Source organism: Microcaecilia unicolor, chromosome 2 (assembly GCF_901765095.1).
Source record: "Microcaecilia unicolor chromosome 2, aMicUni1.1, whole genome shotgun sequence".
Lineage (NCBI taxonomy): Eukaryota > Metazoa > Chordata > Amphibia > Gymnophiona > Siphonopidae > Microcaecilia > Microcaecilia unicolor.
In genome coordinates, this window is record NC_044032.1 from 442850088 (window position 1) to 442863593 (window position 13506).

General features: G+C 43.1%; 1 protein-coding gene across 1 annotated transcript in view; it reads right to left on the reverse strand.

Annotated features, from left to right (window-relative positions):
- LOC115461208 (dedicator of cytokinesis protein 2-like) overlaps window positions 1–13506 on the reverse strand; it is a 1592043-nt gene that overhangs the window by 1374091 nt on the left and 204446 nt on the right. Inside the window, 1 exon segment of the mRNA XM_030190877.1 lies at window positions 9490–9571. Within this exon segment, the coding sequence (XP_030046737.1) occupies window positions 9490–9571 (82 nt within the window).

Sequence of the window (13506 nt, forward strand, 5' to 3'; positions counted from 1 at the left end):
TAAGCTATCTGCTCCCCCCCCCCCCCTCCAAACTTCTGCTTCAAACCCTGGATCAGGTAAGTCAGAGCCTCAGCAATAGGGCTGTGAATAGCAGAGACATGCTAATCTCTGTCTCCCCAATGCCTATGGATAAGACGTGCACTTACAGTTCCTATATAGAATTGGTAATCACAGTTATCTCTCCTGTCTTACTATTCCCTAAAGTCCTTCACTCAGGGCCCCTTTTACACAGCGGTGGTAAGCCCAACGCTGGCTTACCACTCACTAAAAAGGAACTACCATTGGGCTACCACAGCAACCCAGTGGTATTCCCACCCTCAGCACACCATCATATCTGTCACTACAAAAATATATTAATTTTTGTAGCACCAGTGTGTACCCAGTGGTAATCGGACAGTGCGGTGCGCTGCATGGTTACCACCAAGTTAGCACGGGAGCCCTTACCACCACCTCAATGGGTGGTGGTAAGGGCTCCCCCTGAAATGGCCACGCGGCCATTTCCTTAAAAAAAAAAAGACCAACCTTTTACCTGCTGCAATAAAATGGGGCCTCAGCATGTGTAAAAATACGTTCCAATGCAGGCCCCCTTTTTCCGCAGCTTGGTAATAGGGGCCCTTAATGAACGATCATCAATTGGTTCTTCCAAACCCTAAGCTTCCTAGCCTAGAATCTACTAGACATTGTGCTTTCTTTTTTCTATCGACCACGTCTGGAATAGTTTCCCCCTATCCCTCCATAGTGATTCCTCACTTAAGAATTTTAAAGCCAACCTAAAGACCTGGCTTTTTAGAGAGGTGTTTAGCAAGACGGCCTGATTAGACTCCCCAGCATGAAGTTACAATTTTATTTTATTTTCCCTGTTGTTTGCATTATTATATTTATATCTTTTTTTGTCTTTCTTCTGATCTTGTGTGTGTTTATCTTTACTGTCATTATTGGAGTTCCTTTCTTTTCTAAAATTTTGTATACATTGTACAACTGCTAGAGCGGCAAGTTCTAATAAACTATAAACTATACTGTTCCTCTCCTGGAGCAGGAATTTCCTCCCTAAACAGGAAGTTCATGGGAAATGAAGAAGAGTAGCAGGGAGACTGGAAGCATGCCTCTCCATCATACCTCCATGTTGCCAGTCAGTTTTTATCCTTTCATTGTGATTCCAGTCCTGCCCTGTTCACATGCCACCTCTATTTCTTTGGCCTGGCCACAAAGAGAAATGGGGAAGAGAGAGGAGAAAGAAAGAAGAAGGTGGGAGATAGAAAGTTCAGTGAAGATGAAGTGGGGGCCCCATAATGAGCAGAAGATGGTAGAGTAAGTAACAGAGGGGGAGACTGTGTGACTGATGAGGATTTGGTGTGAGAAAAGGAGATGGGAGGATAAATGTGATGGGACAATAGAGAGGTGAGCAATGGTGAGGTGGTGTGAATAATAGAGAAGTGGGAGATGGAGGGCTTTAATGGATGGGAACATGAGGGTATGCATTAGAGGAAAATGAGGTGTGGTGGTAAATGATGTGGAGGTAAGGCTGAGTAAGAAAGGATGGACATAAAAATGAGCAGTAGTGGGGAGGGACCCAATGAAGGCTTGCTCAATGAAAGGGGATAGAACCATGAGCATAAGTTTAAGAAATGACATACTGAGTCAGTTCAATGATCCAGAAAGTTTAGTATCATTTCTCACACAGTGACCAATTCAGGTCACTTGGAATATGTACCCAAAAGGTTCTAATAGGAGATATCTATTCACTATGGTTTATCTTAAGAAGATGCAGGGCACAAAATGAAGCAGCTGCAGTGGGGCTCTGTCTGGTATGCTAATATGGGTAGCTCTGCCCCCTAGTTCACAAAAACAGTGAGGAGGCAGGGTCTACTATAGCAGTGTGAGACCTCTCACAGCAGACCAGTAATCCCTATTGAGCCTTTGAGAGCACAGCCCTGCTACCAGCTCCTGGCAGTAAGAGACTGTATTCCTCAAACATACTTGGCTAAAGTATTTAATGGCTCTGTCCTCCAGAAATGTGTTCAAACCTTTGTTGAGCCCAGTTATACCACCGGTAATGAAAGGGTTAGTTACAGTGAAAGAGATTGAGGAACGAATGATGAAGGGCAGATGGAAGGGAGGAACAGAAGTGAACAGATGACAAGGGAAAAAACAGTAGAGAAAAAAAGATAAAGGCAAGCAAGATGAAAGAGAAACACCCTGGAGAGACAGCTGAAAGGGGATATATAAATGGGGGAAGGAAGAGAAACATAAAGGAATGGAAAATAGATGAAAAACCAGGAAAGGGAGCAGACAGACAAGACAGAGGCTGAGATGCTGAGAACAGTAATGAAGAAAAAAGACACAGAGGCTGAGGCAGAAAGCCTCACCATAGAGCCGGTTCAGCATGCAGTTTCTACCAGCTGCCTTGTTTAATGTATATGTTCAGCCGCTATGTATTCTGTTACAATCTCTAGGAGTTTCTTACAGGATTTATGCTGATAATATTCAGTGTTTTATACTCATATCAGTGATTGATGATGATATGTTATCCCAATTGCATTTGATTTTTGAGACAGTGATGGACTGGATAGACAAAAATCGGATGCAATGAGTATAGCTAAAACAGAAATAATGTGGATTGTTTCAGACCCTTCTACTGAGCTGCCAGCTGAACTGGTCTTAATGGGTGTGCCAGTTAAGATTGCTATGCAAATTAGAAATTTACGGGTTGCGTTGGATTCCACTTTTTCATTTTGAGTGCAAGTTCAGACATTGATTCATTCCTTATACTTCAAAAAAACTGAGAATGCTGTCTCGTTTGAAGTCTATTCTGTCTTGGGGTGACTTTAAAATGGTCTTACAGTCTATGATATTTAGCAGTTTAGATTATTGTAACATTGTCTATCTTGGACTGCCAAAGTATTCTGTTCAAGCGCTTCAAATGGTAATTAACTCAGCAGTACGACTGTTGATGGGACTTTCCCATTTTGAGCATATTTCCCTTTGTTTGAAGCGCTTGAAGTGGCTGCCAATGAAGTGGAGGATATTGTACAAACAGCTGCTCATGGTTCATCAAGGTACGTATCAGGACACAGCTGTTTACTTAAAAAATGCATTGGAGTGGTATACACCGCCACGATCACTGTGATCTGAACATCAGCACTTGCTTGCGATCCCTGCATTACAATGTATATGCTTGGAGATTATAACGCTGGGAACTTTTTCCATCCGAGGTCCAACTGAGTAGAACAATTTGTCATTATGATTTAAGTGTGAAACCAGTGGTCCTGTATTCTGGACACAGCATGTGAGACTTTCTTTGTTTAAAGTGTTTTTTGTTGTTTCAATTGATTGCTGTATTTGTGCTTTGATTCTTTTTCTGTTTTTTGTGACCCACTCTGGATAAGAGCAGGCTAGAAAAAATTAATAAATCTAAATCTATCACAAAATTAATAAAGAAAAAAATTCACCCTATGCAGTAGGCAATGAACATGCACATTACTGCCACATTAAAATCACAGCAGTAATCTACAGCTCATTGCAAAATGACCCCATTCATGTCAGTGCATGAGTGGTGATTGCCTCATACACTGACAGGAATGGGGACATTTGAAAAAAAAAAAAAGCCACTGGCAAAACCCCTGTCTAGTAGCTCCCTGGCCTGATTCAACCCGCCGATCCAACCCCTTCCCTTTCCCCTGACATGTCACTTTCTCCACTGGCCTCCTAACATGAGTCCCCCCTCAAAAAAACAACTTAAAAGCCCTAGTAGTCTAGTGCCCCCCCTCATCCAAACCCAACGATCAGATGGATCTGAAATTAACATTAAAAATTCCCTCACTTGCAGCCTATTCCTCTAACCACCAGGCCACTTTTTCCCCACAGTGCCCTCTTCTTCTTCACTGTTAAGAAACATGGTTATTGTACTCTATTTATTGAAACTAATGGAAAATAAAATTTTAGATATTACTATTAGGCATCAGTAAAACAGAATCACATCTAAAACCAATCATGGAGTAGATGCTACCTTTCAAGAATTGCAGAGGAGCCTGACAGGATGATTTGTTAACCTTTTCCCCTCAGCTCCATGGTAGTTTTAGATCAGTCATTCGAACAATGAGAATTATGTTTTGAGTTCTCAATTTAAAATAAAGAACATCCATTTTTAAAGAAAAAGTCAGGCAACATGATGGATTTGCATGAAACAGTTTCCAGGTCTTAAACAATCCTAGCTCTTGGTTGCTATAAGGAAGAAACAGTTTCATGAACATGTCCTTGCTCACTTGACAGTCTACCCAATATTCAACCCATAGTGGTAAGCGGTGTCTGAGTCACTCAGAGCCATGGGCTGAACTGACCTTAGATATTCAATGGCAGGGTCAGTTCTGGGTATCAGTTGTCACCTAGAAGTTACCCAGGTGCCAGCCAATATTCAAAGTGGGCCCCAGTTAACTTCTGGGTAGCCTGGTGGTTAGAGCACTAGTCTTAACATCCAGAGGTGGCTAGTTCAAATCTCACTACTGCTCCTTGCAATGTTGGGCAAGTCACTTAACCCTCCATTGCCTCAGGCACAAAATTAGATTGTGAGCCCTCCAGCAACAGAGAAATGCCAGTGTACCTGAACGTAACTCACCTTGAGCTACCACTGAAAAAGGTGTGAGCAAAATCCACATAAATAAATACAACTTAGGGTTGTCCTTTGCTGTCCTAACTTTATAAGGTTACCTAACAGGTTAATGAGCTGAAAATTGCTGCTAACCAGCTAAAATTAGGCTCTGCCCATGCCCTGTCTCCAGCCCACCCATAACCTAGCCAGTTAGGGGATGGCTGGTTAGGGGGAATATTAAGTGCTGCTGAATATACCTCAATAGCTTTGGATAAGCCATTGATATAGCCAGGAGCATCTCCTGGTCATTTGAATTATTTTGAATATCCTGTCCAGTTTGTTTAGCGATCCTAGGTCAATTTTGTCAGACTAATTTACATCTGGCTTTCTTACACCTACTACACAGCTTTCTAGGACTAGAAGTCCTGTTATGCAATAGGGAAAGGTCTTCAAGTCTCAAAATATGGCAAAATGACCAAGATTGGATTAGCCTACAAAACTGACCTGGTAGCAATGGAAACTCTACAGCCTCATGTTTTCAATATAATTGAACTTTGAATAGCTCTTCTAGACCTTCAGAACAGAGCCATAACATAGCATTCACACTTCCCCTTCCCATCCTCTTCACTGGTAGTCTCACCCAGTGGCGTAGCCAGAAGTCAATTTTTGGGTGGGCCAACAGGTTGGATGGGTGGGCACTAGACAGTGGTGTGCTGGTAAATGTTTAACAACAGGCTCTCTCCCCGGTCCACCTCTGCGCCCATCCACCTCTCCTCAAAATTGCAGAGCTGGCTATAGCCGGGGAGAGAGCCTGGGGGGGGGGGGGGGGCAATGCATTACTGTCTCCAGGAAAAAAAAATTAATTGATCCCAGGTTCCAATTTAATTCATGTTTAATGTGGGATAAAATGCCATAAATAAGTAAATAAATATAAACTTTTAATGTTGAGCACCTGATTCTCAAAGTGGACATATTCCAAACACTATAATGAAAATAAAATGATCTTTTCTACCTTTGTCGTCTGGTGACTTTGTTTTTCTGATCATGCTGGCCCAGTATCCGATTCTGCTGCTATCTGTCCTCTTAACTCCGTTTCCAGGGCTTCCTTTCCATTTATTTCTTTACTTTCCTCCTTTCTTCTTCATTTCTTGCTCTATATCCATAAGTAAAAGCTGGGTCCTCTGCAGACTTGACTGTCTAGTGGATCCAGCTTCTGCCTATTTTCTTCATCCATGTGCAGTTTTTCTCCTCTCTTCCTTTTCCCTCATCTCATCTCCTTCCTCATTCTTCCATCCCCTCCATCCATGTCCAGCATTTCTTCTCTCTCCCTTCCCTCTCTTCCATCCATGTCCAGCAACCCTCCTCTCCCCTTCCCTTCATCCAGCAACCCTCCTCTCCCCTGCCCTCTCCTCTCCCCTTCTTCCACCATGTGCAGCAACCCTCCTCTCCCCTTCCCTCCATCCAGCAACCCTCCTCTCCCCTTCTTCCACCATATCCAGCAACCCTCCTCTCCCCTTCCCTTCATCCAGCAACCCTCCTCTCCCCTGCCCTCTCCTCTCCCCTTCTTCCACCATGTGCAGCAACCCTCCTCTCCTGTCTGCCCTGTTTCCTTCCGGTCCCCCCCCCGCCCACCGCCGCCCGCCGTACCTTTAAATATTATAGTTTTGCTGGAGTCGCGGGCAGCCGGCATTGAAGACATCGGCAGGCTTACGCCGGTTCCAGCAGCCTTCCCTTCCCTCGTTGCAAGTCGGATGATGGCTCCGCCCTCGTAGAAACAGGAAATACGTCAGAAGAGGGCGGAGCCATCATCCGACTTGCAACGAGGGAAGGGAAGGCTGCTGGAACTGGCGTAAGCCTGCCGATGTCTTCAATGCCGGCTGCCCGTGACTCCAGCAAAACTGTAATATTTAAAGGTACGGCGGGCGGCGGCGGCGGGGGGCGGGGCAGTGGCGGGCTGGGGAGGCAGATGCGGGATCGGAGCTCAGCCTGCTCCCTCCGCTCCGCTGCCTCCACTGCTGGGTGGGCCTGAACCAAAACTACGCCCCTGGTCTCACCATGAAAAAATAGAGTAAGTCATTTGCATGTGGCAATAACTAGCCAAAGCTTTATTACTCAAAATTAACACAATTAAATATGTCGGTCCACATACAAAAAATCAAAATGTAATAACTTCTCAATAATATAAACATCAATTGTCAATTACTGATTATTCAATAACAAACTAAGGGCCCTGTTTACTAAGGTGTGCTAGCATTTTTAGCACATGCTAACCGTGTAGATGCCCTTAGGAATATCATGGGCATCTACACAGTCAGTGCGTGCTAAAAAAGCTAACGTGCCTCTAGCATGGCTTAGTAAACAGAGCCTTAACCAGTACTTTTAACATATCTTGCACAAAACCCCCACATGGCATAGCTGGTGGTAATGTAAGACCTTGTCTTCTCCCCCCCCTTTTTGACCCATGGCAGTATCTCACATGGACCCCTTCCCACTCTTTTTTTTGACCCCTGTTAAATTCTTCATTTAGAATGCACATCAGTTACCATCCAAAAGTGGAATGGCCCATACCAGACCATTGCAACATGACACCAAAATCTCACCCCTAACAAAGATTTTGCTCGTAAATGAGTCAATCCCCAACACATCCACTAAATATTCTTCCTACTACCTCTCTACCCCCTTTTTGGGAGGACGGGTGGGTCACAAAAACCTCTCTTCACCCAGGCCTTCATAAAAGATTCTGCCCACCAAAACTTCAACATTCTCTTCCTAGAGCACCTTTTCTCTTGATTGGTGCCTCTCACTTCAACCTAACATTCCACGCCCCTCCTTCCTCCTTCCACCCCCATCCTAATGTTAGGATTATGGGAAGGTTTGGCTCAGTCATGTTATGACATCTTATGGGATAAACCCACAGATGCCTTCTTTATATTTTTTCACCCAGCTGCTTCCACTCTCTACTAGGCTTTGGTACTATAAGCTGTCATCAGCAACTAGAACCATAGGTTTTTCCAATTTTGTTTTCACTTTCTTCCTCCTTCCATATCTACCCAGTGCCTATGGACTGGATGTATACACTCTAGGCCTGACAAATAGGTCTCTCTTCCCCGGGCCTAGAAATATAGAGCTCAAGATTACAAGGGGTTGTTTTTTTTTTAATGTTTCTTTTTAAGCATAGTTTGTTTAGTAAAAGTTATCTTTTTTCATCCTTTTGAAAAATTTAAATTTAGCACTACCAAAGAGTGAGGAGTGAACCACAGTTTTCCCAGATGACTATCGAAGGACTGGGGATCATGGCAAATTTCCGTCTCTTTTCAGGTGTCTGTGCTATTAACATTACTACTGTAATGATTTTAAAACTCATATGTACTGAGCTTTATTCTTAAGCACCTGATTTCTGATAATGCAAGAATAACATACTCCCATTGTACAGAAACATTTTTGGAAAACTCATTTATTTAAAAACAAACAAAATCAAGCACTTGTGATGAAATCTTTGCTTATTGGGGCAGGACGTAGGGAAACTGTCATTCTCTCAAGAGAAAACAACAATAAGACATTAAAGTTTTGACAGTATTACTTGACAGATTTCAGGTTTGTTATTTTCTTTAACACATTGTGATTTCTACTTTTTTTTTTCAAACTGATGATTCTTTTCAGATTTCCCATTAGCTTTAAAAAGGAGCCCTTATATTCCAGTATTACCTTTGCTAAATATAGTGGCTTGCAAGATCATAAGCTACAATAGAGACACATGCTGCACTGTAATAACCAGAGAATATGGAAATTGCAGTAAAAGGTAACAATTGTAGATGGTACAGAATACAAGATTTTATAAATAAAATTAGAAATCCCACACAATATGCCAGCATCAGCTTGCAGGCTGGGTTTATTGGAGTAAAATTGTTGATCACAGTAGCATAAGCACAGAAAAATCCCCAGTTTGATCACAAGACCTCTTCCAAATGACAGTCTTACTTAAATTAGATCTCTTTACCTTTTAACACTTATCGTCGCTCTGTTAAAGTAACCACATCTACACAACATCTACACATTTTTGGAAACTTTGTTAAGGACAGCCTTTATTGATTTCTAAAATTCAGTATGTAGCTTTCACAAAGAAGGAAGATACTTTAGAGCAGTCGTTCCGAAATCCATCCTGGGAGATCTCAGCCAGTTGGGTTTTCAGGATATCTTCAATGAATACTCTTGCAATAACTTTTGCATACAATGCTTTCACAGAACGCAAAAATTGTGGCTATCTTGAAAACCCAACAGATTGGGGGTTCCCCCAGAGTAGATTTGGGAACTGCTGTTCTAGAAGGAACCAAAGCACCAGTCTAGGTTTTTTCTGCATGAGGCTATGAGGAAATATATTCCAGTCATGGTTTTTTTTTACTCCCTAAAAACAGATGAGATGGAAAGAAGATCTTATCCCTCATAATCTGTTTTCAGAGGTATGCCTGGGCACCTAAGGGAACTATGGTCAGCCTCAAATGCTAGAGTGTGGCTTCCTGTGTCACTGTCTGGCAAGGGTCACCACATTAATCACAACATCATTATGGTATGCCCAAGGTCTAAGTATATCAGATAGCCAGGAAATCTATTCCTGGATCCCCTGGTCTAAACCATTTCATTTATTCATTTGATATGCTTGCTGCTACTTATGTGCTTTAGCTTGAGTCTAGGAATATTATTTTAGTTTCATATGAGGTGTTCTGTATGTCTCCAACGGAGGACATCTTGGTCCCTCACGGTTCTGTAACACACTGGAGGTGAGAGACAAACTACTTCAAGAGCTGAGATGATGCTTGTGGAATGATGGGTCATCTTACCAAAGTGACCATGAACATCCACAATGCAATGGGAAATAGACTGGAAGGGTGCAGATACAATGTACTTACAGTGAAGATCACTTTCAGGTTGTTAAGAAGTTCAATGTCCTTGGGGACACCTGTGCTGGCCCAGCGGATCAGGTAGTTTTCACTGAAGAAGAAAAAAAGAAATGGTCAGAGGATGTCTCATAGCTCACTGTGTGAAGGAGTAGAAGAGGTGGCTGCCACAGAAAGAGAGATGGAGGAGAGGCAGAGAGGAATAATTTCTATTTACAGGGGCAGGTTTATCAATAAGCAGAGCAGGCAAATGTTTCTCTACCATTGTCAGAAAATATCAATGAGATGAAACCAAATGAAGATGACAGTTTTCTTTAAAATAAAGACAAGCTGAAAAGAAACCGGTGCTTTGTAAAATGAATTTGGGGGAATGGAAATGTATATTGCAGTCTGTGACATCATCCTGCCTATTGGAAATGGAGAAATCAGCTTCACATGTTGATTACTTGGTAGACGAAGGAGGCACAATAGTACCTCAAAACGCAAACAGCAATTTCTTCTCATTTGGGACTTGTACATATAAATACTGGCAGCAAGGAGTTAATTCTGAACAAACTGTAAATCATTAGAGATGGAATTTCAATGTTATATTGGTATGCTGTACCTTTCTGTTGTAAGTATGTGAGGGGAGGAAAGGGGTATGGGATTTACTGATGTTTATCCAGGCGGTTATAAGAAACAAAACCTTCTGTTGAGAGGAGATGTGATTGGCTGGAATGCTGTTCTTTTAGAGGGAGGGAATTGGGGGTGGAGAGGGGTTGGGGGTCTGATGTAACTTATGCCAAATGGTTGTTGTTTTTTTATGTCGTTTCCTTTGGTGCTGGTGCTGTATTATAATAAAAAGTATGAACATAAAATAAAGACAAACTGAGAAGGAAAATCAAAGTTTCAGTAGGCACATCGCATTACAGGGTAGAGATAATCATAGTTCATCAGAGTGGTTATAAAGTAAATAAAAATGTTTTCAATGCCAGAAACCTGAGAAAAACTAAATGCAAAAAAATAAAGGCCGAAGAAGACAACAGACACACACATTAAAAAAACAAAAAAAAACAAAGAGAGAGAAACAGAAGTATGAGAAATGTCTAGAAAGCCCTAGAAGATTGCCCCATCCGGCACTTATGTGACGTGACTTTTTATCTGTTTGCCTTCAGGGAAATATTTCTTTTTATTAAATAAAGAAACAAAACCTTAGAAAGTGAAAACCCTATGGCATATTCAGAAAATAAGATCTAGCAATGAGATTTTATTAAACCACAGGGATGAGAAGGTAACTGATAAAAGATTATATCAGACTTCCATTGGCCCTCTCTTAAGAAGGGACAATGGTAAAGGTTACTATTTCCTCCTGAGAGGTCTGGTATTTTTCAATTACGAAACAAGTGTCAGTCTACGTTTGTTTCATCATACTGTTCTCAGAACACAGGGGAAATATAACGAAAGCATAGTACTGACTATTGCATTCTTACAGAACAGAAGTGTAAAACTGCTGTACTGCCACAGCTAACAGCAGCAGCAAGAAGTCAGTACTGTCAGCAGCTCAAATCCCCAATGGAGGTTTAAGGCCTGTGCAACAATGTCACACAAAAAGCATAACCAGCAAAGCACTGGTAGTGAAATGAATATCCCTCTATCCTCTTTCCCTTTACTGTTCTTACCATTTACCTCTCCCTTCCTTTTGCACCTCCTCCCGTTTCTCTCTCAACTATCTGACCTCTCGCTTCCCTTATTTCTATTCCCTTTGCTCCCTCTTCCTCATCAGTGCTCCTGCTCTCCTTCCCAGCCTTTTCTGTCCTTCTCTCTGTCCTCTCTCTTCCTCTATAAGCCTCAACAAAGCACTCAAGTCTTCCCTTCTCCTCAACCTGACTGTAGCACTATCTCTCTTTATCACCCTGACTGCCATACTGTTTAGTTGCCCCTAGGCTAAGCAGGCCAAACCACCCACCACAGTGACTTCTCCTGTCATTCAGTCTGTTGGCTCTGCTTTTTCCAGTCCAAAGGGATATGCAGTTGTGCCTTGTAGCTGAGCACATGCTTTCCCTGACAACTTACTCCCCTGGATTTTGAATGGTTTCCAGATCCACGCATAAACTAATTAGTCAATAAGCTGCTAACAATCAATTATTGAAGTTAAGCATAAATTGGCAGGAATTAGGACTTCTGCACAGATCTGCCGTACGCCTTATTCTATAATGTGCACTTAAATGTCATAGGGCCCATTTTACCAAGCTGCGGCATAAGGGGCGCTGGCGTTGGTGCATCTTTTTCACGTGTGCAGAGGCCCCCTTTTACTGCATCGGGTAAAAGGGAAGTCTCTCTTTCCTGTAGGAAATAGCCATGCGGCAAGGAAAGCACTTGCCATGCGGCCATTTCGGGGGGTGAGCCCTTACTGTCACTGATTGAGGTGGCAGAAAGGGCTCCCGTGCTAACCTGGTGGTGCGCACTACCCGATTATCGCCGAATACACTCTGGCACTACAAAAATAAATCTATTGTTGTAGCTCCAGATATGACAGCGCACTAGAGGTGGGAAGTACCACTGGGCTTCTGCGGTAGCAAGGCAGAACTTCCTATTTAGCGGTAAGCCCGCATTGGGCTTACCACTGCTTAGTAAAAGGGGCCTATAGTGCAGGGACGTAGCTACGTGGGGCCACGGGGGCATGGGCTCCCGCATATTTAGCCGTGGCCCCCCTGCTTTCACCCCCCACCGCTGACCCTCCCCCGCCACATTCGACCCCCCCCCCCCCCCGCCAACCCTCCCCCGCCACCGCTGTCAGGTACCTTTGCTGGAGGGGGTCCTCAACCCCCGCCAGCCAAAGTCCTCTTCAGTGCTGGTCTCCGGCACGTTGCTGATCTGGATTCTGTTTCTTTGAGTCCTGACGTCCTGCACGTAGGAACGTGCAGGACGTCAGGACTCACAAAAACAGAATCCAGATCAGTGAATGCACCCGACTCAGAGACCGGCGCTGAAGGGGACTCTGGCTGGCAGGGGTTGGGGGGTTGGGGGGGTCGGCAGCGCCGGGGGGGGGGCTAAAATGTGCCCCCTCACCTCGGGCTTTGGACCCCCCTCCCGCCAAAGTCTGGCTACACCCCTGCCATAGTGTGCAACTGCAAAGAGGGTGTGACCATGTGAGGGACATAGTCGGGTCAGGGGTGTTCCCAGAAATTAGGTGTGATATTATAGAATACCTACATTTGTGCAACTAACTGCCATCAGTTGGGCATCAGCATTCACACCAGCTTTTGGTAGGCATAAATGGTTGTGTCCAAAGTTAGGCACAAAAATGTGTGCTAAGCTAGCATTATATAATGAAGGCTCCAAGCTTTACAGAATACTGACTTAGTGCAGATCATCCCAGCACCTAACTTTGGGTGCCAATTATTGAATCTAGCCCACTCTGTATACTTTATAAACATGTGCACATTCCCCCAAATTCTATATATGGCGTCTTAAGTTCTGCGCACTAATTTGGACGCATGGCCAAAATTACACGTACAACTTAATTGATGAACAAGCCTATCAGCGCCAATAATTGGTACTTAACCAATTAGTGGTACTAATTGGCTTTAATCAGAATTAATGCGAACAAACGACGGGTAATCTTATTTATTTATTTGTTACATTTGTATCCCACATTTTCCCATCTATTTGTAGGCTCAATGTGGCTTACATAGTTCTGGAGAGGTGTTTGGAGACTCCGCTGTAAACAAATACAAAGTGATGTTGTGGTAAGATAAAGTTCATGTGGCACAGTCACATTAGGGAATCGTACAACGGAGGAGTTGTGTTATGTCCATTACATACTTTAGTTTTGTTGAGTTGCAGAGACCAGGCATTTATGTTGGATTGGTAGGGTATGCCTTTTAAAACAGGTTAGTTTTTAGTTTTTTCCGGAAGTTTAGGTGGTCCATGTCGTTTTCAAGGCTTTTGGTAATGCATTCCACAGTTGTGTGGTTGTGTAGGAGAAACTGGATGCGTAAGTTGATTTGTATTTGAGTCCTTTGCAAGATGCATATAAATTCTAATGTG